The 23813-nt window shown below is 55.0% G+C and overlaps 2 protein-coding genes across 7 annotated transcripts; one reads left to right on the forward strand and one right to left on the reverse strand.

Annotated features, from left to right (window-relative positions):
- On the forward strand, window positions 1–14062 carry MRNIP (MRN complex interacting protein). 3 transcript variants are annotated; one of them, XM_054717121.1, is made up of 5 exons: window positions 1–160; window positions 2227–2286; window positions 5812–5900; window positions 9809–9881; window positions 13431–14062. In XM_054717121.1, exons 1-5 carry the CDS (start codon window positions 95–97, stop codon window positions 13905–13907), a joined length of 765 nt encoding a protein of 254 aa, XP_054573096.1. In that variant the 5' UTR covers window positions 1–94; the 3' UTR covers window positions 13908–14062. The 3 variants fall into 3 exon arrangements, with proteins under 3 accessions (XP_054573096.1, XP_054573094.1, XP_054573095.1); XM_054717120.1 differs by lacking the exon at window positions 1–160 and adding an exon at window positions 517–732; XM_054717119.1 differs by lacking the exon at window positions 2227–2286 and having other exon boundaries at window positions 18–160.
- A 5-nt stretch (window positions 14063–14067) lies between these two features.
- SQSTM1 (sequestosome 1) lies at window positions 14068–22919 on the reverse strand. 4 transcript variants are annotated; one of them, XM_054717117.1, is made up of 8 exons: window positions 22659–22919; window positions 20227–20322; window positions 19541–19770; window positions 19316–19457; window positions 18492–18572; window positions 16924–17138; window positions 16469–16601; window positions 14068–14850 (listed from the first exon to the last, which is right to left on the reverse strand). In XM_054717117.1, the coding sequence occupies exons 1-8, from the start codon at window positions 22861–22863 to the stop codon at window positions 14693–14695; spliced, it is 1260 nt and encodes a 419-aa protein (XP_054573092.1). In that variant the 5' UTR covers window positions 22864–22919; the 3' UTR covers window positions 14068–14692. The 4 variants fall into 4 exon arrangements, with proteins under 4 accessions (XP_054573092.1, XP_054573091.1, XP_054573090.1 ...); XM_054717116.1 differs by having other exon boundaries at window positions 16469–16658; XM_054717115.1 differs by having other exon boundaries at window positions 16469–16664; window positions 22659–22918.
- Between the last annotated feature and the right edge of the window lie 894 nt (window positions 22920–23813).

Raw genomic sequence — 23813 nt, forward strand, 5'->3', positions numbered from 1 at the left:
GGGCCCGCGGGGTCGGGAGGGCGCGGAGGACTGGAGAGCGGGGCGCCCGCACAGGGCCCGGCGCACGCGCTCGCGGGCCGGGGCCGGGGCCGCCATGGCGCCGCCTCCGCAGGCTCGGGTCCTGCGGTGCTGCCGCTGCCGCCTGTTCCAGGCGCACCAGGTGAGGCGGGTCGGCCTCCCCTCCCCGGGCTCCGGACCTTCCCGCGCCGTCCCGTGCGGTGGCCCGTGGACCGGGACCGGGCCCGGGCCGATGACGATGATCTTGTCGCTTCTCCGTGACGCCGCCCGGGGTTTGGGGGGAGTTTGCTTGTAAGATTCGTAGAAACCAGGGCTGATGGTTTCGGCGGAGGCGGCCTCATGCAGAGCCTAACCCATCAGGCGTCCTCAAACTACGGCCCGCGGGCCACATGCGGGTGTTTTTGCCGTTTTGTTTTTTTACTTCAGTATAAGATATGTGCAGTGTGCATAGGAATTTGTTCATAGTTTTTTTTAAACTACAGTCCGGCCCTCCAACGGTCTGAGGGACAGTGAACTGGCCCCCTGTTTAAAAGTTTGAGGACCCCTGGCTGCTTGGCGCCGCCGCCTCCTGTCCCGCCGGGGCGCTAGCCGCCAGCGCTCCGGAGCCTGAACCACCCGCACCGCCGGGACCAGGATCATGGACGTTTCTGTAACCTCCCGCTTCCCTGTCTCTGAGCGAGAGGTGGAGGCTGTCAGCCTACAGAGGGGGCAAAAGTAGGTTTACAGTTCATACAGCAACTAATACAATATTAGTGACTAATGTAAGAATTCATTGTTTCATGTACTCACACCTGGAAGCCTATCTTTGCCCCACCTTGTTTTTTGTGTTGTTGTTTTTTTAGAGAGCGAGGAGGGGGGTTGGGGAGAGAGAGAAACATTGATGTGTTGTTCCACTTATTTATGCATTCATTGGTTGATTTTTGTATATGCCCTGACCCAGGCTCGAACCTGCAACCTTGGCTGAGGCTCTAACCAGCTGAGCTCCCGGCCAGGGCCCCACCCTCAATTCTTAACTGGATGTATTCTCTCTCCTGCTTGAAGTCACCTAACTGCTGTCGGTGTGTCTCCTGATAGTCCCTCCTCTGCCTAGTTCTCTGCTAACCCACCCTTCTCTGAAAAAGGATAGCATCAAACTTTAGGGCTCAGAAACTTTGTCATTTGTTGAAAATAAGTGGGAATCATTTCCGTTAAAATGTTTTTCACATATACTGTAGTACATGCTCTCATGGTCCCGTTCAACTCTGAAAAGTGATTTGAAACCAAAGGGGAAAGAAAAACAGCTGCTTATATCATCTATAAATAATGATCGTTTTCTTTTTTTTCTCCCTTCCAATTTTCATACCTTTTGTTACCGTCTCTTTTAAAATTCCACTGGTTAAACATCCAGGGGAAATTGGTAAACAATAGTGGGGATCCCTGGCTTGTTCTAGACTCCTGTGGGGGTGGCGGCAGCTATTCTGCAGTTTCAGAGCTGGTATAAGGTATTGTTCATGTTAAGAGAAACCAACTACTCTAGTCAGGTTTATCAAGAATCAATATTAAGCCCTAGCCGGTTTGGCTCAGTGGATAGAGCATCGGCCCTCGGCCTGAAGGGTCCCAAGTTCGATTCCAGTAAAGGGCATGTACCTCAGTTGCAGGCTTGATCCCCAGCCCTGGTCGGGGCCGTGTGGGAGGCAACCAGTTGGTGTGTCTCTCTCACATTGATGTTTCTCTCTCTCTCCTCCTCCTCCCCCTCCCTTCCACTCTCTAAAAGTCAATGGGAAAAATATCTTCAGCTGAGGATTAACAAAACAAAAGAATCAAAATTAAGGCCCTGGCTGGGTAGCTCAGTTGGTTAGAGCGCCATCCCGATACGCCAAGATTTCGAGTAAATGCATAAATAAGGGGAACAACAAATTGATCTCTCTCAGATCAGTAAATAAACATTTTTTTAAAAATCAAAATTAAATGTTATGGAATTGTTTTTGAGAGCCACACCCGGTAGAGATATAAGTTGATGTCGTTTGACATGGATAGCTGGTTTTCCCAGCACCACTTATTAAATAGTCTATTCTTCCCTCACCTCTGTAATATACTAAGTTTTCATATGTGTGTTGGTTTGTTTTTTTTTATTTTTTCCCATTGACCTTTTAAAATTAGGTTTTTGGTCCATTCCACCTGTTTTGAATAATTACCTAAGCTATATATATTTCTGAAACTTCATTGTAGATGAAAAAGAGTCTCAAATGGACGTGCAAAGCTTGTGGAGAGAAGCAGTCATTTTTACGGGTGAGTCCCAAGAAGCCGGGCATCTCCCCATGCCAGGGACAGGCGGGTCCGCGTTCAGTACAGATGGAGCCCCGCGCCCGAGGCCTGTTCCCTCAGGAAGTGGGATGAATGGAGCAAAGGTACCTTCGGTTGTTGACTCACTCAGCAAGTATTTGTTGAGTACCTTTTGGTGCCAGCCACAGGAAGGGCAGTGACAGGTGAGCATGTGGCCGCTCTCGCCCTCACAGATCTGCTCATGTGAAAGGAAAGAGAAGCTACTAAACACACATAGGCACACACATGCACATGCATGTGGTTTGACACTAGCCTGGGCACAGTGCAAGGAAAGTGCGGGGCCTGCAGGAAGGTGAGAGCAGTAGGCCCCCTGGCAGCGGGCAGACGGGCTGGTGGTTCCAGGGTGGGAGTATGGGAGCCGGCGGGCCCAGGAAGTGGAGGCGGTCGGGATGCCAGGCTAGCGAGGGTGTGCACTGAAGTGACCTCATTCTAAGTGCTTTTACCTAACCCACTTTTTCTTTTTTTTTTTAAAATATATTTTTGTGGATTTCAGAGAGGAAGGGAGAGGGGAGAGAGAGAGAGATACATCAATGATGAGCAAGAATCATTGATCGGCTGCCTCCTGCATGCTCCCCACTGGGGATCGAGCCCGCAACCCGGGCATGTGCCCTGACCAGGAATCGGACAGTGACCTCCTAGTGCATAGGTTGACACTCAACCACTGAGCCACACCAGCTGGGCTAGCCCGCTTTTTTCAAGTCCACATCTACTGACCCACCCAGTCTCTCCAGCTCCACCAACTGCCCTGCATTCGCTCCTCACTAAGCCCCATTCGCCTGCACCGGCCCCGGGTGCCACTGCTCCAGCCCCAGCCCCTCACTCCTTCAGCCACGGGGACTTTCCTTTCTCACTTGGAGGCCATCCAGACTGCTCCCCTCCCGGGGCCTCTGTGCTCAGCTGGGGCTTCCCCTAGCTATTCTCATTATCCTGATGGGAATTCCGTCAAAGGGTGTTCACGTGAGCAGTGCCCATCGCAGACCGTAAGCCCCATGCGAGCAGAGGCCTGTGCACTGACTGTACTCTCGGCTCCTAGCACGGTGCCTGGTGCGTGGGAAGTGCTCCGTGAGTGTTTGCTGAGTGACTAAGTGACAGTCTCCCATCAGTGGGCATTTCCGTTGCTATTAGTTCTTATTGTTGTGAACAGCTCTGCAGTGAAGCTTCTTACAAATACCTCTCTCTTCACTCGATCAGTTATTTCCTTAGGGCACAATCCAGAAGTTAAATTTCTGTTTCAGAGGGTATCCTTCAACCAAGGGTTTTTAGTAGAAAAAAAAAAAAAGAAAGAAAACAAAACACTTGGAAGGCACTTCATCCTTGACCCTTTGAGGAACCCGTTCCAAGAATTGAAAAGCTGCTGACAAGGCAGGCACCATCTTTCCTCCCTTCTCCCTGCCTCCTCTCCTTCCCTCCCTCTCTCCCCACAGTTCACCTTCCACTCAGACCACAGGACGCCATTTCCAGCCCGCTGGAATGGCTGGGTCCCAGTTACCAACTCCGGGGAGAAGTGATCTGATTGGTGCTGTTGACTCAGCTGTCCCCTCTGGGCCAGTCAGCTGGGAAGGGTGGGGTGGGGACATCAGTCAGCAAGGGTAGGTGCTGAGGCCCACTCTGAAATGGGTCTCCGAGGCGGGCGGGCTTAGGCGCTCCAGCGACACCGCAGAGTGCCTGCTGCTGGTCTCAGGTGTCGGCTGTGCTGCGTTCTCCCGGGGAGGCTTTGCGGTCCTCGCCCACCTCCGTGCATGTGCAGTGGCGTCTGCCTTGTTGGCTAGGCCACGGTAACATGGGCGCCAAAATCCCGTACAGATGGAGCCCCACGCCCTAGGCCTGTTCCCTCAGGAAGTGGGATGAATGGAGCAACGACTAGAACACAGTAGAAGCTTCTCTTGCTCTTATAACCGCCTTTGGAGGGGTTGAGGTCAGCATTGCCACTCAGGGCCGCGGCTTCTGCGTTCTGAGGTCCTGATCCCCTGAGGCCGGCCTCCTGCTGCCTGCAGCCGCTGGAAGGGGCACGGGCCTGGAGCAGCCGCCCCCTGGAGGCTTTCAGGCCGGCGTGGAGGGCTCGCATCCCACTGGGAAGCACCTTGTCCTGGCCACCCCTGACTGCGGGAAGCCTGGGGCGGGGAGTCCAGTGTGAGCCCGGATAAGAGGAAAACGCATCTCAGTGTCAGCAGTGTCTCTGCCGTGCAGGAGAGCAGACGCAGCACTGGTGTTGCCAGATGGGGGCTACATTCTCTTTAAACTTTGCCATTCCCCCTGCAGCTCCACTCCTCTCACTCCCACGTGAACGTGGGCCAGTCCACTCACGTGGCCGTCCGTGTTGCTAACAGCAGTGGGTGGTGCTCAGTCCTCCGCGGCCTGACTCGGTGGTGGCATCTGTCCGTTTGTCACTTCCTCCTCCCGGAAACCTTGTCTTCGCTCGGGCGCGAGGCGTCTTGTTTTCCTGTTTTCCTGGCTGTTTCTCTCAATCCTCTGCTAGTTTCCCCAACGCCCCAACTTCTACACCTCACCACAGCCCACTTCCCCACATCATCCCCATCTCTTTTAAAAAATTTATTTTTTTATTATTTCTTTTTTTTTTTTAATTACAGTTGATATTTAATATTATATTAATTTCAGGTGTATAACATAGTGGTTAGACATACCTTACAAGGTGATCCCCCTAATAAGTCTAGTACCCACCCGGCATCATACGGGGTTATTACAATATTATTGACTGGGCTGTACTTTATATCCCCGTGACTTTTTTGTAACTACCAATTTGTACCTAATCCCTTCACCTTTTTCACCCCCCCCTCAAACCCCCTCCCATCTGGCGACCATCCGTTTGTTCTCTGTATCTGTGAGTTTGTTTCTGTTTTGTTAGTTCATTTATTTTGTTTTCTTCGATTTGACATAGAAGTGAAATCACATGTATTTGTCTTGCTCTGTCTGACCTGACCGTTTCACTGAGCACAGTATCGTCTAGGTCCAGCCATGTCTTTGCACATAAAGGTGTTCAGTAAACATGTATTGAACAAAGGAGTGACAGCTAAATGAAAAAGAAGTATCGTTTTAATTGGTATTCCTTTGATTCTCAGTGAGGGGTATCATTTCATGTTTATCGGCAATCTGTGTGACTTCTCTTCTGAATTTCTTATGTTCATTAACCATTTTGTGTGGGGTTTGGGATTGAGTTCAGTTTGGCTATGTAAGTTTGGGGTACTAGTGGGCAGCCACATAGACTGAAACTATTTGTTGCCTGAGACTGTGGGTTTGTAAATCACGCCAGGGCCCAGCTACAATATTTTAAATGCACTGATGAGATGACAAGAGAGTGAATAACTATCAGGGGTAAAAAATGAAGCAAAAGTCAAATTCAGGAATAAGCGGTCGATCGCTGATTTCTGCACGGAGCTTCAGGCATGTGGGGGTGCCTCTCAGTCCTGTCAACACTTTTTAAAATTAATATTTGTGTGTGTGTTTGTTTCTCAGGCTTACGGTGAGGGCTCTGGTGCTGACTGTAGGCGTCACGTCCAAAAATTAAACCTGCTGCAGGGCCAGCTCTCGGAGGTGTCACCCAGGTAGGTGGCTTGAGGGCACGGCTGGCTGTCTTGCCCTGTGTTCCCTGGAGTGGCTCGTGGAGATTTCAGTCTCCGATGCAGCAGTTAGACACCCTGCACAATCTTCCCGCTGAAAGTAAGTCCGTTTGCAGACCAGGCGCTTTCAGCATGGCCTGGCCTAAAATGCCGGTGTGGGCTCTTTTTCTATCCAGCTGCCTTTTTTAAAAATCCTCATCCAAGGATATGTTTATTGGTTTTAGAGAGAGAGGAAGGGAGAGAGAAACATTAATGTAAGAGAGAAACATTGATTGGTTGTCTCACATACACACCCCGACCGGGATCGAACCTGTAACCTGGGTATGTGCGAATCGAACCCACAACCTTTCGGTGTACGGAATGACACTCCAACCAACTGAGCCACCTGGTAGGGCCCAGTGATAATATTTTAAATGCACTGATGAGATGACAAGAAAGTAAATAACTATCGGAGGTAAAAAATGAACCAAAAGCCGAGTTCCAGAGAACAGGCCCCTGGCTGCGAGGCGATGGGAGTCCGCGGCCCTGGAGCGCCCAGGAGAGGCTGGGGCATCCGGGAGACAGAGCCTGCTGCTCGCTCTGTGGGAGGTCCGCAGGACACCACCCCATAAAGCTGCGTCCCCCAAACCTACACCCTCAGCATACAGTAACCAGAAATGCACCCCTCTGCGGCGGAAGCCCGCCTGGGTTGGCCTTGGCCCTGGCTGAAGAGGGGCGTATTGCTCCGGGATTTTATAAGCACGGGAAGCTGCCACGTGTCTTTTCAGCCTTTTCCAGGCGTGAAAAGCTTCAAGCTGAGATTTTATTTTCAAACCGTCCCAGGAAGCAGAGGTAAATGCAGCCTCCCCCCTGGAGCGACACATTTCAGCCCAGGCCTGAAAGAATCCCCGCAGATAGCGTTCCAAGGAGTATGTACCCACAGTCATTAAACACTCAAGGAAGCATGTCCTCTGAGCAAAATACAGCAGAGCAACAGACAGACTTCAGAATTCATAATGTTGTAAGTTTACTATATTTCATGAAATAAAAGGGAAGGTTGGTGATAGGAGCAAGAGCCTTTAAGAATAACCGAGTTGTTTTGAAAAGAGAACCAAAATAGTTTGTAGAAATGGAAAGTACAGTCATTGAAACTAAAATTGTAGTAGAAAGGTTAAATAGATTAAGTACAGCTGAAGACAGAATCGGTGAAATGGAAGATAAACCCGAAGAAATTATTCACAAAGATAAAAAGGTGAAAAATATGAGTTCAGAGGCACAGAGGATATAGAGAAGAGTTATTGCAAGAATAAAAAAATTGGGCAAAGGCAATATTTGCAGAGAAAAGAGTCAAGCATTTTCTAGAATCAAAGGTATTCATTCTTAGATCCAGAAAACACAGTAAATCCCAAACTGGACAATGACATCGTGGATGTAGGAAATGCTAATGGACCTACACAACAGCTACTAGAGCTAAGAAGTTAATTTAGCAAAATCACAAGGACACAGCATCAACATACAAAATTTAATCTTATATAAATGCAGTAAACCATTGGAAAATTATTGTTAAAATCAAGTATTATAATAGCATCAATAAATGAAATACGTATAGATATAATAAAAAATGTAAGATCTGTTCAATCAAAATTATAAAACATTGCTAAGAGAAATTAAAGAGGATCTAAATGAAAGATGTAACATGTTCATGGATTGGAAAATTCAATGTCATTAAGATGACAGTTCATCCTAAATTGATCTTAGAGTCAACCTAATCCCAATCAAAATTCCAGCATTTTTTTTTGTAGAAATTGACAAACTGATCCTAAAATTTACATATATCTGCACAGGACCTAGAATTGCTGAAACAGATTTGATAAGAAGAAAGTTGGAATACTTCTGCAACCTGATTTCAAGATTTACTATAACAGGAATCAAGATATTGGTGAAGGGCTAGACATACAGATACCTCAGAAGGTGAATGAGTAAACATTGTAGTGTATTCATACAATAGAATACTGCTCGGCAACAACAACGTGGGCAAAAAACACTGAGAAGTGAAAGAAGCCAGAGGAGGGGATTGCCTGCAAAGTCAGAAGGGAACTTTTTTGGATGATGGAAATTTTCTTTTTATTTATTTTTTAATATATTTTTATTTATTTCAGAGAGGAAGGGAGAGAGAGAGAGAGAAACATCAATAATGAGAGAGAACCATTGATTGGCCACCTGCACGCCCCACAGTGGGAATCGAGCCTGCAACCCGGGCATGTGCCCTTGTCTGGAATCAAACCCGGGATCCTTCAGTCCACAGGCCGGCTCTATCCACTGAGCCAAACCGGGTAGGGCGGGTGATGAAAATTTTCTATGTCTTGTCAATTATATCTTAATAAAAAATTTTTTTTCAATATCTTGATGGGGTGATAGTTTCAAAGGTATCATTTCTCAAAACTTAGTAACTGTACACAGAAATGGGTGTGTTTTAGTGTATATTAATTATACCTTAATCAGGTAATTTTAAAAGTGAAGGAAAAATCTGTCCTTAGACACAACGTAATGAAATTAGAGAACACAGAAGACAAGAGGAAGAGCTGAAAAGCAGCTGAAGAGAAACACGATCGCCTGTAAAGGAACACTAGGCACCCAAGTCCTCAGTGGTAACATTGGAAGCAAGAAGTCAGGCCAGAAGCCCCAGACTGCTGAGCGCTGTCCTTTAGTTGATGAAGTTGCGTTCCAGAATCAGGAAGGTGAGCAGAGTTCTGGTTGACAGCTGGCAGGAACCGCTCGAGGGAAGGCTGGCGTAGCGACCATGTGCACGGCAGGGGTTCCATGCCTCATCTCATAGCGACCATGTGCACGGCGGGGGTTCCATGCCTCATCTCATAGCGACCATGTGCACGGCAGGGGTTCCATGCCTCATCTCATAGCGACCATGTGCACGGCAGGGGTTCCATGCCTCATCTCATAGCGACCATGTGCACGGCGGGGGTTCCATGCTCATCTCATAGCGACCATGTGCACGGCAGGGGTTCCATGCTCATCTCATAGCGACCATGTGCACGGCGGGGGTTCCATGCCTCATCTCATAGCGACCATGTGCACGGCGGGGGTTCCATGCCTCATCTCATTTCATAATCGCCCTGAGGGTCACTGGCTTCTTTTTACAGATGAACAATCTGAAGTAGAGGTGCCCTCACTTGGTAGAGTTTGGGGTTCTCGGAGTTTCCCATCCAGTCGTGCAACAGCCGGTCTGACATGGATGGATGTGGCGCTGGCTCTGCCTCCTGCCCTCGCACAGTCAAGGTTGCCACTGGACAGCAGCCCCACTCAGGCTCCTCACTCCTCTCAGAGCCCTGGTGCCTGGAGGTCTGTGGCACGTCGAGCTCAGGTGCCTTCCCTGTGCAGTGGCTGCGATACACGGCAGTGGACTCGCGTGCCCGTGTGAGGGGCGCATCTCCATGGCTGGGGGAGGGACTCTGTGCCACAGGAGCTCCGAGGACATTGGTCTCCGTGTCCCAGGCCCTGGGCGGGGCATGTGCATACATGTCTCATTTATCTTCAGTCACCCGTGCAATGTTACCCCGTTTTGGATGAGCAAACAGTAATGAACCCAGAGTCACACCATCATAATGACAGCCAGTCATTGGCAAAGCCAGGATGCAAACTGGTCTCTGGGTTAAGCGTCGCCCCCGCTATGTCACTTTTCCTGCTGACGGAGGGCTCAGCCAGCCTAACTCCGAGGAAGAAGTGGTCCTTTTACTCGGGCCTTGTGAACTGCTAGGCGATGACCGAGTCACATCCGAACAACTGAGTCAGACACTACGGTTCCCTCGAAGTCTGGTACTCCTTGCCAGGTCCTTGCATCTTCCTGTCCTTCAGCTTCCTGTCATCTTACACGGGTATCCGCACAATCTTTCCCTCAGGTCTCTGCAAGAACCCATAAATGCTGACGAGGAAAATGCAGGTCCTGCGCAGGCTGAGCATGTGCGTCTGCAGGTAAGCCAGCAGCACCCGGGGTTCCATTTCTCTATTCCTGAGTCATTTGTTCTGTAAATGCCTGTTGATGCATCTGAAGGGCAGGCACTTGGCTTAAAGCTACAGGGAACACAAAAATGAATAAACCTGCCCCCTTTGTAGGGGAGACCCCGCTCTGTATACAAATAATTACAACACTCTCTCCTCTGTCTGCTTGGAGAACTCCTCTGAACTTAGCTTGAACTTCACCCCCTGCGCCTCTCCCCATCCTCGTCCCTCGTGCTCGGGGCACACCGGGGAGAGAGCGGACGCTGTGGTACAGACCTGAGGTTCCGAGTTCCCGCTCTCCAGCCTGAGCACCTGTGTCCGGTGCCTGTGAAGTAGGTGCTCAAACGGGGTGAGCTTGGGTGATGGATAGGGTGACGCCATGATACAGCCAAGGTGCCGTGGTAGGTGGAGTGCTGTGTCCCGCCAAGGGCAGGAGTGGGGGCAGCTGTCACACAGACACCCCCCGCCTACCCGCGGGCAGAACCCTGCCTCTGCTCACGGGATCGCGCTGGCAACGTGCTCTCCCCACACATTCTGCCCGTTCCTCTATCATAAACAGAGGAACCGGCCTTGAACACACCACTTCAACACAGCAGTTCTTGCACACTTGGGTCTCCATTTCCAGTTTTGTCCACTCGGCCTTAATTTTATATCCTTCCTATCATAACATTGTTTGCATCCTGGAGTTTTCACCTGTCATTCTACGTTGCTATAGTGTTCCATGACTTTCATTTTTAAGAAGTTACCTACAGGAGATAATGGATGTGCCAGTATTTACTCCTTATTGGGCATTTGGGTTGCTTCCAAACTTTCGCTAGTATAAATGCAACCCCTGGGCCAGGGAGCATGGAATTTGCCAAGGTCCTGCTACGTGGTGCCCTGCAGCTTCCGAGGTGTGTGTGGCTGTGCCGTCCCCACTGGTGTCCCCGCATGGGCACCTGTACTAGCTCACTTGGCGCGGATCACCTAGCTGCCCTCGCTCAGGGAGGAATTGACTTCGTGAGCAGAGCTGGCAGTGGGAGTGCGGCCAGAGCAGCTGGCGGGCCTGCGGCTTCGGGCCGAGAGCGGGACAGACCTGTGCGCAGGTTTCTTCCCAGGCAGCCCTGGTTCTGAGCACGGCCCCTCTAGACCCAGGTGCGTCTTATGGGGCAGGTGCTACTGGGAGGTAGATTTCGGGTCAAAATGAGAACTTTGTAGCTACAAGAAGCGGGAGCAGAGAAACGGCTGCCTGGGCCGGCACTGGCCAGTCTGTCACTGGCTGTGGGGCGGAGCTCAGCAGGCCCCGAGGAAGCTCTGCGGGATGACAGGTTCCTACCTGCGCGGGGCGGGGCATCAGACCAGGTGACTCATGGTGATAGGATGGATTCTTTTTTTTAAAGCATAGTGTTGTGTGTGTGTTTAAATATTTTTATTGATTTTTAAAGAGAGAGAGAGACATCGATGGGCTGCCTCCTGCACACCCCCTACTGGGGATGGAGCCGCAACCCTCAAATGTGCCCTGACCAGGATTCGAACCAGCAACCTCTCAGTGCACAACACCCAACCGAGCCACAGAGGCCAGGGCAGGACTGGATTCTTTTCTTTTTTTAATATATTTTTATTAAATTCAGAGAGGAAGGGAGAGAAAAACGTCAATGATGAGTCATTGATTGGCTGCCTCCTGCACGCCCCCTACTGGGGATCAAGCTGGCAACCTGCGCCTGATGGGAATCGAATCATGACCTCCTGGTTCATAAGTTGACTTTCAACCAGTGAACCTCACCGGCCCAGCAGGACTGGCTTCTTTTGTTTTGTTTTGTTTATCCTCACCCGAGGGTATTTCTCCATTGATTTTTAGGGAGAGTGGAAGAGAGAGGGAAGACAGAGAGAAACACCAATGTGAGAGAAACACATTGATTGGTTGCCTCCTGCACATGCCCTGACCAGGGTCCAGGCCGGGGAGGAGCCTGCAACCGAGGTACATGCCCTTGACCGGAATCAAACCCGGGACCCTTCAATCCGCAGGCCGATGCTCTATCCACTGAGCCACACCGGCCAGGCAGGACTGGATTCTTGATAGCACTTTCCCTGCCAGGAGATGGAGCCAGAGCACTGTGTCCTCCATGCAGCCCCCATGGCCAGGTCTGGGGGGACTCTGAGGTCACCTTAGATACCCAGAAGGTCGCTGATGGAAGCCATTTTCTCTTCTGGTCCCAGTGACTATTTAATTGTCATGCTTTGTCGACAACGAAGTATGAGACTGACTGTCTGTCTGAAGCACCTTCTCCCTCCGGCCTGTTCCGCTTCCCTGTCATGCTCATCCTCAGTGTGACCTCCTGGTCAAGGGCATTTTGATGCCCAAGAGGCAGCCGAGTTTTCTGAGGACCGTTCTCAGTTCTGTGTGGAGTGCCTTCAGCGGACTGTCCAGCACGCCCTGCCCTGGGCCTCTGAGGGACGGTTCCACCCTCCCCTTCGCAGACCCAGGTGTGCTCTCGTGCACCGAGGCACCCCCCCCCCCCCCCCAGGACCTGCTCTCGTTCCTGATGCTGCAAACCTAGCAGACCCCCTGCACTCAGGGCCCCAGAACGCAGGTTTACTTTACGCCGTCATGAGAGCCATGGGGGCCCAGGCAGAGAAACTGCTGGGCGTCTGGCGTGGCCACCCCAGCATGGACCGGGGCTGGCCTGGCCACGTTCAGGTGGTGGCCTAGAGCACCGGCTCAAAGCCTAGAGGCAGAGGCCAAACTGGTGCTGCCACTCACTGGCTGCGTGGCCCTGAATCTCCAAATTACAGACTGCTGTTCATGAGTTACTGATGTGGCCGTCCGTGGGCTAAACAGGCTAACGGAGGTGTTTATTGCTCACCACAAGCCTGTATAAACGAGAGGAGCTGGGCTAGTGAGGCTCAGTGAGTGACAGCAAGTCGGGGCAGGGCGGGCAGTGCAGCAGGCCCGCGCCGCCTCCGTACCTCCTGTCATTGTGGTGGAACCCACTTTGCATGCATCTGGTCCGAGGGAGGGAAGGCCAGGCCCCAGCACCACCGTCTCCCCCAGAAGTGCTTCTCTGAGCAGCCGCTTCCACAGCTTCAGCCCCCTCAGCACGGTTCTGGGTTCTGGGCCTTCCTGTCTGCCTGGCCAGGAGCAGGCAGGATGGAGTCTGCATCGCTTTGCACACGGCTTCCAGGTCTCCCCACTCACCCCTCCTCTCAGGCACCCCCTTCCTGATCCTAAGGTCCCCAGGAGATGAGAACCTCATCACCTGGCTTCCTTTTTGGGAAGCCTGGTCATGGAATTTGGCAGAGGACTTGGAGTGAGGTCAAGGGCATTTATTCGCTCTGTGCCAACCCTCAGAATCAAAGGCCGTCCCGAGGCTGCAGCCTGACGGCCCGCTAGCGGACAGCACCGAGCAGAAAGGCCAGAAGCCGGAGACAAGCAAGCGGCAGTGCAGGCACAGGGTCCGTGCTCTTCCTGCCCCTGGCCCTGCCAGACCCCTGGGCCTCGTTCTGAACGGAGGACATGGCCTCCTGCTTCTGTCTCCATTGCAGGACCACGCTGGCCCGGCAGGCAAGGCCCCAGAAGGAAGCAGTCGTGAGGACGGGGACGCCCGGCAGCTCGCTGGCCCTGGGAGGGAACCACTACGTCCTGCCCAGCAGGTCAGGGCCACGTCTAAGTGGGAACGATTTCTTCTGCCACTTGGAAGCTCACATGGGGACACAGAGCCCCCGACACCCCTGCAGAGGGACCCCAGGCCAGCTGGGGCAGCACAGGCTGAGCAGGGGTCCCCCAGGGCTCAAACTGCCAAAGACGGGGGCCTCAGCAGGACACCCAGTCCGCCCCAGCTTCCTTGGGCCACACACACTCCTACGTCTAGGCCCAGGAGGCCCTTTGGGGAGACCCCCGAGCAGTGGGGTACAGGCCCTCAGGCAGAGGGTGGGCTCTTGGTCAAAGGGGCAGAGCAGGCCCGACCCGTGCGACTGTGTGACCTCTTCAACACCGGCGAGGACTTTGATGATGTCCTGTGAGCGGAGACCAGTATGTCATGCACATGTGTTAGGTACCTGAGCCCTCCTCCCCTAGACCCGTCACTGCAAACAGGGTTCCCCGAGGGGCTTTTCATTAGGGCTGAGGAGGACTTATGGGAACTAAGAACCGACAATAAACAAGACTTTCAAGCGGATCATCTCTTATTGCAACATGTTGGATTAAAAGTGCTTATACCATTTAATTGCAGTTGGTTTACAGAGATGCTAACAGAATGGCTACAAAGGGTCTTCTTACTTTAAAAGCAGGTGACACGTTTGGAAATGAGAGAACTAGAATGGCTGTGAAACGGGCAGTGCTCAGTGACCACCATGGGTGCCTGCCAGCCACTCCTGTGCCCGCGAGGGGCCTGCCCTCCCACCACCTCCTGACAGGATGCTGGCTGTTGCAGCTGAACTCTGAGAAATCAGCTACACATCAGTTACTATTAGTCACTTAAAAAAAGAAAAAGCAGACGACCATTAGGCAAGATGGATTCTAGGCTGTTGGTGATATCCTGGTGGGCAGAGAGCAGGGAGATGGCGGAGACCCCCGCCCACCCTGGCTGCACGAAGCGGGCACCGAGGGAAGCTGGTAAGCACTCCTTAGTCATCACAAGGCTGGGGGCTCCCTCCTGTCCTTGCCCTACTGCCCTAAATGGCTTCATGCATCCCACCCGGTTCTGAAAGAAAAATGCAGAGTAACTGGCCCTTAGAGGCGTGGGTTCTAACAAGCTCAACACAACTGTGAGACAAGAAAGGGGTCAGGTAACAGGTGAGCACAGCTGTCACAAGGGCGGTGGATGCTTTGAATACTGGATGGTGTCCAGGGCAGCCCCAATGTCGTAATTCTTGGTCTGTAGGAGCCTGGTGAGCCAGCCGCCTTCATCAGAGAACCCCATGGACAGCATCTGGGAGAGGGACTCAATGAGCCGGGGGTCAGCTTCTGCCAGAGAGAATAAAAAAAGCCATGAGGGGGAGTCACTGGACCCCAAGTGTGACCCGCAGGCAGCAGCAGCTCATCCATCCAGCAAGTCCCAGCACCTGCAGGGCCTGGCCCTCCCACGGGCTCTCTGACCCTCAGGCACACTCCAAGCCAGGGATGGGCAAGCTTTTCAGCTGCTTTGCAGGCTACTCGTCTGTCAACCACGCCATTCTGCCGTTACATCATAAAGGCAGCCAGACAGTATCTAAACAAATGAGTGCTGTGTTCAAATAAACTTGTATTTACGGACACTGAAATGTGAATTTCATCTGATTTTCACAGGTCTTGACTTTTTAATGAGAGAGGGAAACAGACTAAAAGTGAGGCCTCATTTTTTTTTTTTTTTTAGAGGAAAGGAGAGGAAGAGAGAAACATGGATGCCTCCTGCATGTCTCCCACCTGGGATTGGGGTGCCCTGACCAGAACTGAACTGGCAACTCTTTGGTGCATGGGATGACACCCAGCCAACCGAGCCACACTGACCAGGGCCACAGCTGTTCTTTTTCTTTTTTTTAATTGATTTCAGAGAGGAAGGGAGAGGGAGACATAGAAACATCAATGATGAGAGGGAATCACTGACCGGCTGCCTCCTGCACGCCCCCCCCTACTGGGGAATGAACCCGCAATCTGGGCATGTGCCCTTGACTGCATTCGGACGCGGAATCTCAGTCCACAGGCCAATGGCTCTATCCACTGAGCAAAACCAGCCAGGGCGAGGGCCACAGGTGTTAACTTCTTAGACAGCTATTACAAAGGTGAGAAAGGTGCCCTGGCCCGTGGCTCAGCTGATTGGAGCCTCATCCCGTACATCAAAAAGGCTGCAGGCTTGAGTCCTGGTCAGGGCACATACATACCTAGATTGCAGGTTCAAGCCCCAGCCTGGATGTGTACGGGAGGCAGCTGATGTTTCTCCCGCCGCCCCTCCACCCCCGCCGCCCCCCACTTCCTCTCTCTCCAAAAAGTCAATAAAAACAGGTGATAATTTTAAAAAAATCATTCTTGGCTCACAGGCTGTAGTTTGTCTCCCCTGCTCTAGGCAGAGACGACACACACACACCAGGGCCCAAGGACCACGGCTGGCCCCAGGGGTTTTCTCTTAAGTGTGGTCTCAACAACACTGCCATGTGACAGTGAGGAACCGAGCAGACCTGGGCTGCCCCTACTCAGCCCCCACTCAGCGTGTGCTCTCCGGCTACCACGTCCCACTCCCACCTGCGGCCCGGCCTGCTCCTACAGGAGCCTGGCTGGGCCGTTAGGCCGGCACTCTCCACGGGGAAGCTGAGGGCAGACTCGGAGTCCACTTAGTGGCACGTGGCAGTGCCAAAGCCAGGACCGCCGCTACGTCACAACCGCCTTCCTAACTGCGGGTTTGATGTTGCCTTTCAGAAGTTACTAAAATTAGCTGCGCTTACAAGGGGCTCAGTATAGACACAAGAGGACAACATCAACTCCCCATTTCCTCTCATGTCAACAGACAAGCCCCACAGGAGAGAAGAGGACGTCCTTCTGTGTTGCTAAAGACAGGTGACAGGATCTCTGAATAAAAAGGCAGAATACAAAACTGCCTGCAGTCACTTGCCTGGCGGCAGATGTGGGTACACCGCGGCTTCCTTCAGCCCTGTCGGTCCCTCCTGGGAAGGGTCCAGAGAGCTTGGCCCTTCAGACTCGGGCATCTGTAGAGACTGGAGTTCGCCTGTCGACGGGTCCACTTCCTTTGAAGATAAATGAGTCCAGTCATCGTCTCCTCCCGAGCAGTTGTCAGACTCCATCTGCTCCTGGAACAAACCCCCATGAGCACAGGCCCTCGCAGCCCAGCCGCCCGGGCCACAGCCTCAGCCCCTGGGGGTGCATGGGGAAGACAGGCTGGCAAGCAGCTAGAGGAGTATTTTTCTTTACCAAGTCCTAGTGGAGGGGTCACAGAACCACTGAGGGGCCACAGACTTAACTCTGCGCCGGAACTGGCTGTCAGTGCCGGGAGGGGCTGCGGGGGTGGGGGGATGGGGAGAAGATCTGGGGGAAGCGAGAGGTGCTTGCCTCAGGCTGCACACCCGACTGCAGCGAGATCTTGTTCATTTGCTTCGCCAGAGTCTGTGCAGCTCCTTCCATGACGCTGTCCGGTTTGCTGGAGTCCGAAGAGCAGCTTCCTGGCTGCGAGCTGCCCCGCTCCTCCGCGCGGGGGCTGCCCGGAGAGCCGGGGGCCAGGCGGCTTCTTTTCCCCCCATGTTCCACGTCAATGTCCACCTCGATGCCTAGAAGCCGAGGAGGAAACAGAAACCCTACGTCCTCAGAGGGCGCACCTGCCGCTTACCAAGCGCTCTCACATTCAGCCCCGAAGCGGGAGGGTCGGGATGCTGGCATCCACTCCAGACCCAGGCCCGCTGCCACACAGGGCGGCTCAGATGGCAGCCTCCCAGCAAGAGGGCAAGTGGATGGTCATCGGTGACCTCCACGATCCCAAGGGCTGAACTGCCCGCATCCTGGCCCCAATCTTCCTGGCTTCTAGACTCACTGCACCTCTCTCTGCCTCCAGCATAATCGAACATTAACTGACACCCCAGGTCAGTTTCAGAGCCAGTAAGTCCAGAAAGAGACCCTGTTTTTCCCTCAGCGGGCAGCACAGATCTGCACAGAGAGGGCCAGGACCTAGGAACCGGGAGAGCCAAAGACCGCGTGCAGCCAGAATGCCCCTCTGGTGCCGAGGGCACAGGAGCTCCGTGCTGTATGCAGGGCCGAGGGACGTGAAACCACGTGCATGCAGCACTGGACTTCTGCTTGGCGGGGACAGCTCTGCAGGCCGCATGCGGCTGGTGTGGCACCGGTGTCATTCTTTCAGACACCGGGTACAGCTCCGGGACAGACACTGCTGCCACTGCCGTCACCAAGGAGCGCCCCCTCGTCTGAGGGCATGGGTCTGTGGTCACCTTGCACCAGAAGTCACCTGTAACCGTTCTCACTGCCAGGAGGCCTAGCCCTGAGCACCCACCTCCAGACCAGCAGACGACGCAGTGGGTGCTTTCAGAAGCCCCAGAGGCCACACCTGTCACGCCACTGGGGGCACATGCTGCGGTTCACTGAGACCTGCTCTGAACCTGGCCACTCAGAGCCCCTCCCGCTATCCTCTGTCACCCCGCTCCCAGCACCGGCATCAGCCCTGCACTCAGGAAGCACCAGGGAAGCCTGGTGTAAAAAAGAGGGCGAAAAAGAGAAAAGGCATCTAAACTGACTAACCCCAAGTCCTTGAGGAAACCCCAAGGCTCACGAGGAGGAAATGCAGGCTGTTCTCCCCCAAGGACAAGGCAGGCAGAAGTCGGCCAGAAGCCCTGCAACTGAGCCGGTCAGCCTCCCGCTGGCATTATTCCGGCAAGCCCTGGCTGGCTCTCCTGCACTCGGGGGCAGGCTCCAGAATCTGCCGGGGAGTCCAACCTTGAGCGGCCTGTGGCACAGCGCTTGGCAAAGGTTGACTTGAGGCCACCAAGCCTTACTAGTCTCCAGGGTGTTCCCATTCCTCTGCAGCGTCTCAGCTGAAAGCTGCCAACAGCCACTCACACGCTGAGCTACCAAAGGCCCTGCTGGTATCCAAGGCCGGCCAGGCCCACACTTACCCAGGGGGCTGAGGGCGGCTGCCACACTCTCCCCTACGTTCTTGAGGAAATTCACACTGGGATCCTCCGATGGACCAGAAGCTTTGGTTTTTAAAATATAAAAACAACGATATGTTTAATTCAAAGTGCATTTCTCAATGACCCTGTACCTACTGCAGTGCTATCACCTTCAACCTGCACGCTCTCCATCCCGGGGCCTTTCCTGGCAGCCTGCAACCCTGTTCCCTCCCACCCCAGCCACCTCCTGGGCCCCTTCACCCCCTCCATCTGTGACCCTGGTGATCGGAACCCCGAGAGGGGCTCAACACACACATTTTTAAAAAAATAAATAAAATAAAAATACCAGTCACATCCTAGATATGCTATTTTCTCAAAATCAAGTATCCTCACCCTTGTCCCAAAGGATGAGGTGAATCAAAGGACACAGTTAAGTAATAAAACCAGAATCCAAAAATCTAGACTGCAAGCTATGTGCAGTTTCTAACGTTGTGACTGGCTGTGTTTATAAACACTGGACCTAGTTTGGCTCTGACGTTCCTGACAGCTAACAAGGAAACAGAACACACTACCGATGAAGGTGCGGAAGGTGCTGAGCGGGCTGGGGCCCAGGCCAGGGTTAAGGCAGGTGAACTCGTGGCCGTGGGCACTTAGGCCCCCGTTTTCCCATCGGCTCCGCCCTCTACAGGGTTTGGTGCGGATGAAATAACCTCAGTGGCTGTGAAGTGCCAGCCCAGCCCGGACATAGCAGGAGGTGGGGTCACGGAAGGCCCTCCAGCCTGCGGCCCTGCCACCTCGCCCTGCAGAAGCCCCAGACCAAGGCTCACCCGAGTTTGCTGTGGGGCTGGCGTGGGGGTCCCCCGCCCGGGGAGGACGTGGGCTCCAGTTCCCAGGCAGGCCCATCTCCCAGGCAGGCCACCCAAAGTGCCCGTGTTTCAGCTTCCGGAGCCAGCGGCTGTGCGAGAAGCCCTGAGGAAAGGAAACGGCAAGTGGCGCTGGGTCAGGAGGCTCCGGCCGCGCGCCCACCCCGGCCCGCAGGGAGGCCCGCTCACCTCGGAGAGATGCCCGAAGGGGCTGGGGAAGGCCAGCTTGCTGTGCTCCCGGTGCATGCCCTTCCCCTCGCAGCCGGCACACAGGTCGTAGTCGGGGCAGACGCTGCACTTGTACCGGGTGCCCACCACCGGGCCGTTGCAGCCATCGCAGATCACGTTGGGGTGCACCATGTTGCGGGGTGCCTCCTGAGCACACGGGGGGCGGTGGTCCCGCCGGCACTCCTTCCTCTCTGCATGGAGGGCGGAGAGCCATGAGGTGGGGCCCCACAAAGTCTCCCTTTTGTCACTCCCGTGGGCAGTCACCGTCAGCAGGCCCCTGTCCCGCTCTCCAGACACGGAGTCCAGTCCATGGGGAACTCAGATGCTCAAGTGACAGCAATAAACGTGACTGAGAACCTGCCGGGAGGGTCCCAGGACCTGCGCGTTACCTGGGCACGTGAGGCCCCGTGGGAGAGAAGCGGCAGGGGCTGTGTCTGTACAGCTTTGGTCCTGCCCTTCACTAAAATAAACCCCACAGCACCCCAAAAGTTGCTCCAGGCCATGGCACTTGGTCTGGGCACAATCAACAGTGAACCCAGGCTAAGATGATGGTGCCCTCTACGCGGCCCGCAGCCCTCTGTGTGGGGATCTCTCCACACCGCAGCCGCCCGGTTTTGCTTGGTAGGCAGCACCCGAGCAGCCCTCACCTTTAATGTAAATCCGGAAGAGGTCATCCTTCACGTATGCCAAGGCCATCGTCAGCTCCTCATCACTGGAAAAGGCAACCAAGTCCCCGTCCTCATCTGGATGGTGAAAAGACAGCACATGAGCACCCGGCTCCTCCCCGCACACACCGCTGCCAGGGCTGAGGCGGGGCTCCAGGGGCACTCCGGGGCCACACCTGAGCCCCCCGTGAGGCAGGGGCAGCAGGACTGCGGCCAGACTGCTCACTGGCACCGGTGCTGCCGGAGGCGCGGACTCCAGCCTGGGCCCGGGCGCCCGGAGGAGGCAGAGTACCCTGTGCACGGGCAGCAGCCGGAGTGGCTACACTGCTCTGCCTCCAGGCCAGCTGCCCCTTCACAAAGGGCTGCCTCGGTCCACCTCTGACCAGGCCCAGACCCATCTTCAGCCGTGGGAGGTCCCCACCTGTGACCTGTTCCTGGGAAACCAAGCCCCTCCAAAGGCCGTGGGCCTCTTGTGGGTTAGGAGAGGAAATCAGATGACTGCATCTGCTTGCTTCCTTCCCCAATGAAGCTAAAACTATGGATTTGTTGGCTCAAAATGGTGTTAAAGCACCACCATGTAGGTCACACCACACCACACCACACCTCTGCAGGCTGGGCCAGCTTTGTGGGCCACCAGACGGCACGCACCGTAAGACCAGGGCAGTGCCAAAGCTGAAACAACCCAAACATCCATCAACCAGTGAACAGATAAATGTATGTCCTCACAACTGAGTCTTACTCAGCCACACACACACACACACACACACACACACACACACACACACACAAAGGATGAAGCTGACACACGCTACAACACAGGTGCACCTGGGAAACATTGCGCTAAGTTTTTAGAAGCCAGTTGTAAAGTCTACATATATATGTATATATATATTTTTTTATATTTCTTTATTGATTTTAGAGAGGAAGGGAGAAAGAGAGATAGAAACATCAATGATGAGAGAGAATCATTGATCAGCTGCCTCCTGCACAACCCCCACTGGGGACTGAGCCCGCAACCCAGGCATGTGCCCTTGGCCAGACTCGAACCTGGGACCCTTGAGTTGGCAGGCTGACGCTCTATCTACTGAGCCAAGCCGGCTAGGGCCATATATGTATATTTATCTGAAATGTCCAGAACAGGGAAATCCATAGAAAAAAAGAGCGCATCAGTGTTTGCCTAGGGCTAGGAGGATGGGAGGTTGGCTAAAAGTGGTCGGCAAACTGCGGCTCGCAAGCCCTGGTTTGCCGCTCTGTTGACTAATGTGTTTGCCGACCACTGGAAAGGAAGAGGTCCTTTGTAAGGTAGTGAAAAGATTCTAAAATTGTGATCATGGTTGCGCAAACCTGTGAATATGCTACAAATTGTACACTGTAGCCCCACCAGCATGGCTCAGTGGTTGAGCGAGGACCTACGAAACCAGGAGATCATGGTTCTATTCCTGGTCAGGGCATATGCCTGCGTTGCAGGCTCGATCCCCGGTGTGGGCTGGCAGGAGGCAGCCAGTCAATGATGAGTCTCTCTCCCTCTCTGAAATCAATAAAAGGTATGTTGTTGTTTTTTTAATTGTACACTTTAAATGAGCGAATTGTATGGCTTGTAAATTGTAACTCAATAAAGTTCCTACGAAAATAAAACCCACTAGGAGCGGGCCTGGCACCCGGGCAGCACCCCGCAGCGAGGTCCCAGCGCTGCCCCGCCCGGGGCCGCCGGCGCCCAACTCCCTCCCGGCCACACCCCCGCCCCACCCCCCGCAGCCGCCAGTCAACGCGCAGGGACAGCTCCGGGACTCCGGCTCCGCACCGCTTCCGCGGGAGGGTTGGACCTACCTTTCCCCCCCCCCCCCGGGTGGGATAACGTCTGCACTCAGCCTCGCCGCGGGCTTCTTTTCTGGGGTCTGTCCCACCTCCCCGCACCCAGCCGCCGAGGGCCGAGCGCCGGCCGCGCCCCCGGCCCCGACCCGCACCCTTGTTTACGTGCGTCACTCCCGCCCCCGCCGGCCCGGCTCTGCCGCGGCAGATCGGAAGCCCCGCCCGGCACCAGCGGGCCCGGACTGGGCAGCCGCAAGACGTCCGTGTCACCTGAGCGCCCGCCTGACCACCGGGACCCGCCGCCAGGGCCACGACGCCCAGGAGCACCCTCGCCGAGATCTGCAGCATCATGGCGGGGGGAGGGGCGGCCCTGACGCCCAGCCTGGGAGCCGCCGGGAGGGCCTCGGCAGGGCCTGGCCCACAGGGGACGCCGTGGTCACCACCCTTGGTCACTAGGCTGGCACCCGAGGTTGCACTGGGGACCCGCGCGGGCCTCCGACCACCCAGTGAGCGGGCAGGGCCCCCCCTCCAGGAGCCACCCAGCCCGTCGAGAGGGAGGGGGCGGCCACCCGGCCCGCAGGCGGGCTGCGTCGGGCCCCACTCACCGCGGTAGTGCGCCTGGAAGGTGCCGGGCCGCAGCGCGGGGAACAGGGCGGCCACCCGGCTCAGCAGCCGCTCGCAGGGACCGAGGTCCGCCGTGCCTTCGGCCTCCGCCTCGAGTGTGGGGCTGAAGCAGAAGCTGAAGCGGCGGATCTCGCGGGCCGCGTCCTCCTTTCCCAGCAGGTACGCCTTCACGGTGAGCGACGCCATTGCGACCCGTGGAGGAGCAGGAGCCTGGCCTGGTCACGACGGCGGCAGCTGGCGGCTTTTGTACCGGACGCCGGAGCCTGGCCCCGCCTCCTGGGGGCGGAGCCTCCGCCCCGGCCCCGCCCCCGGCGCTGGGGCCGAGGCGCGCGAGCCGCCCTGCCAGGGCCCCGCGCGAGGTGCTCCCTCCGTGCCGCCGCCCCCCACCCCGCCCTTTCCTCGGGGTCTCCCTGGCTCCCTCACCCTCTGCCCTCCCCGTCCTGCCCCCAGTGCGCCGGTGACCCAGAGGCCGGCCCCGCACTACGACACCTAGCTCTGGACCCAGGCCCTGCACGGGGGAGCGGGGAAGAGGGAGGGAGGGAGAGAGTGGGGGGGATAGAGCCGGCAGGTTCCCGCCCAGACCCCCCCTCCGGCCTGGCCGTGACTCAGCAGAGCAGAACCGGCGCGGGGATGCCCCGCACGGGAGGGCGGAGGTCACAGAGGCCCGAAGCCAGGAGGCGCCCACCGGGCACCACTGACCGGAACTAACTGGCTCCTGAGGGGCTGCCCCTACCCTACCACTCTCCACAACCCCCATTCCCCAGTGGCAGCCCCTCCTCCCAGTTTATCCACGCGGCCCCTTCCTGGGTTGAGGGCACACGCCCACCTCAGGACCAAGCACTAGCGGGGCTCCCAGTTTACTAAGGCGAGGCCTAGGGGTGCTGGCGGCACAGAAACCCGCCCCAGCAGCTGGAGGGCCGCCCGGCCTCCTGGAGCCGCAGGGGGCTCAGTTCGGCAGGTGGTGCTCAGACCTGTGGGGCTCAGGCCTGTGGGCGACATGGGCAGCAGGACCAACAGCCCTACAGCTAGGAACCAAGAAACGTGCTTTATGGGACCAAAGCTGTTAGGGGCAGAAATAGAATATTGAGGACTAGCAAAGAAATGAAATAATATTACCCCTGTTACTGCTCTGACTA

Source organism: Eptesicus fuscus, chromosome 6 (assembly GCF_027574615.1).
Source record: "Eptesicus fuscus isolate TK198812 chromosome 6, DD_ASM_mEF_20220401, whole genome shotgun sequence".
NCBI classification, from domain to species: Eukaryota; Metazoa; Chordata; class Mammalia; order Chiroptera; family Vespertilionidae; genus Eptesicus; species Eptesicus fuscus.

Bases quoted from the DNA above. Each gene is read 5' to 3' on its own strand.
- MRNIP (XM_054717121.1), top strand. From the start codon at position 95: ATGGCGCCGCCTCCGCAGGCTCGGGTCCTGCGGTGCTGCCGCTGCCGC. The intron at 2,287-5,811 runs GTGAGTCCCAAG...TTTGTTTCTCAG, and splicing joins AGAAGCAGTCATTTTTACGG to GCTTACGGTGAGGGCTCTGG. The intron at 9,882-13,430 runs GTAAGCCAGCAG...TCTCCATTGCAG, and splicing joins CTGAGCATGTGCGTCTGCAG to GACCACGCTGGCCCGGCAGG.
- SQSTM1 (XM_054717115.1), bottom strand. From the start codon at position 22,863: ATGGCGTCGCTCACCGTGAAGGCGTACCTGCTGGGAAAGGAGGACGCG. The intron at 19,771-20,226 runs GTGAGGGCTGCT...CCCTCCATGCAG, and splicing joins CTTCCGGATTTACATTAAAG to AGAGGAAGGAGTGCCGGCGG. The intron at 19,458-19,540 runs GTGAGCGGGCCT...TCCTTTCCTCAG, and splicing joins CCTTCGGGCATCTCTCCGAG to GGCTTCTCGCACAGCCGCTG.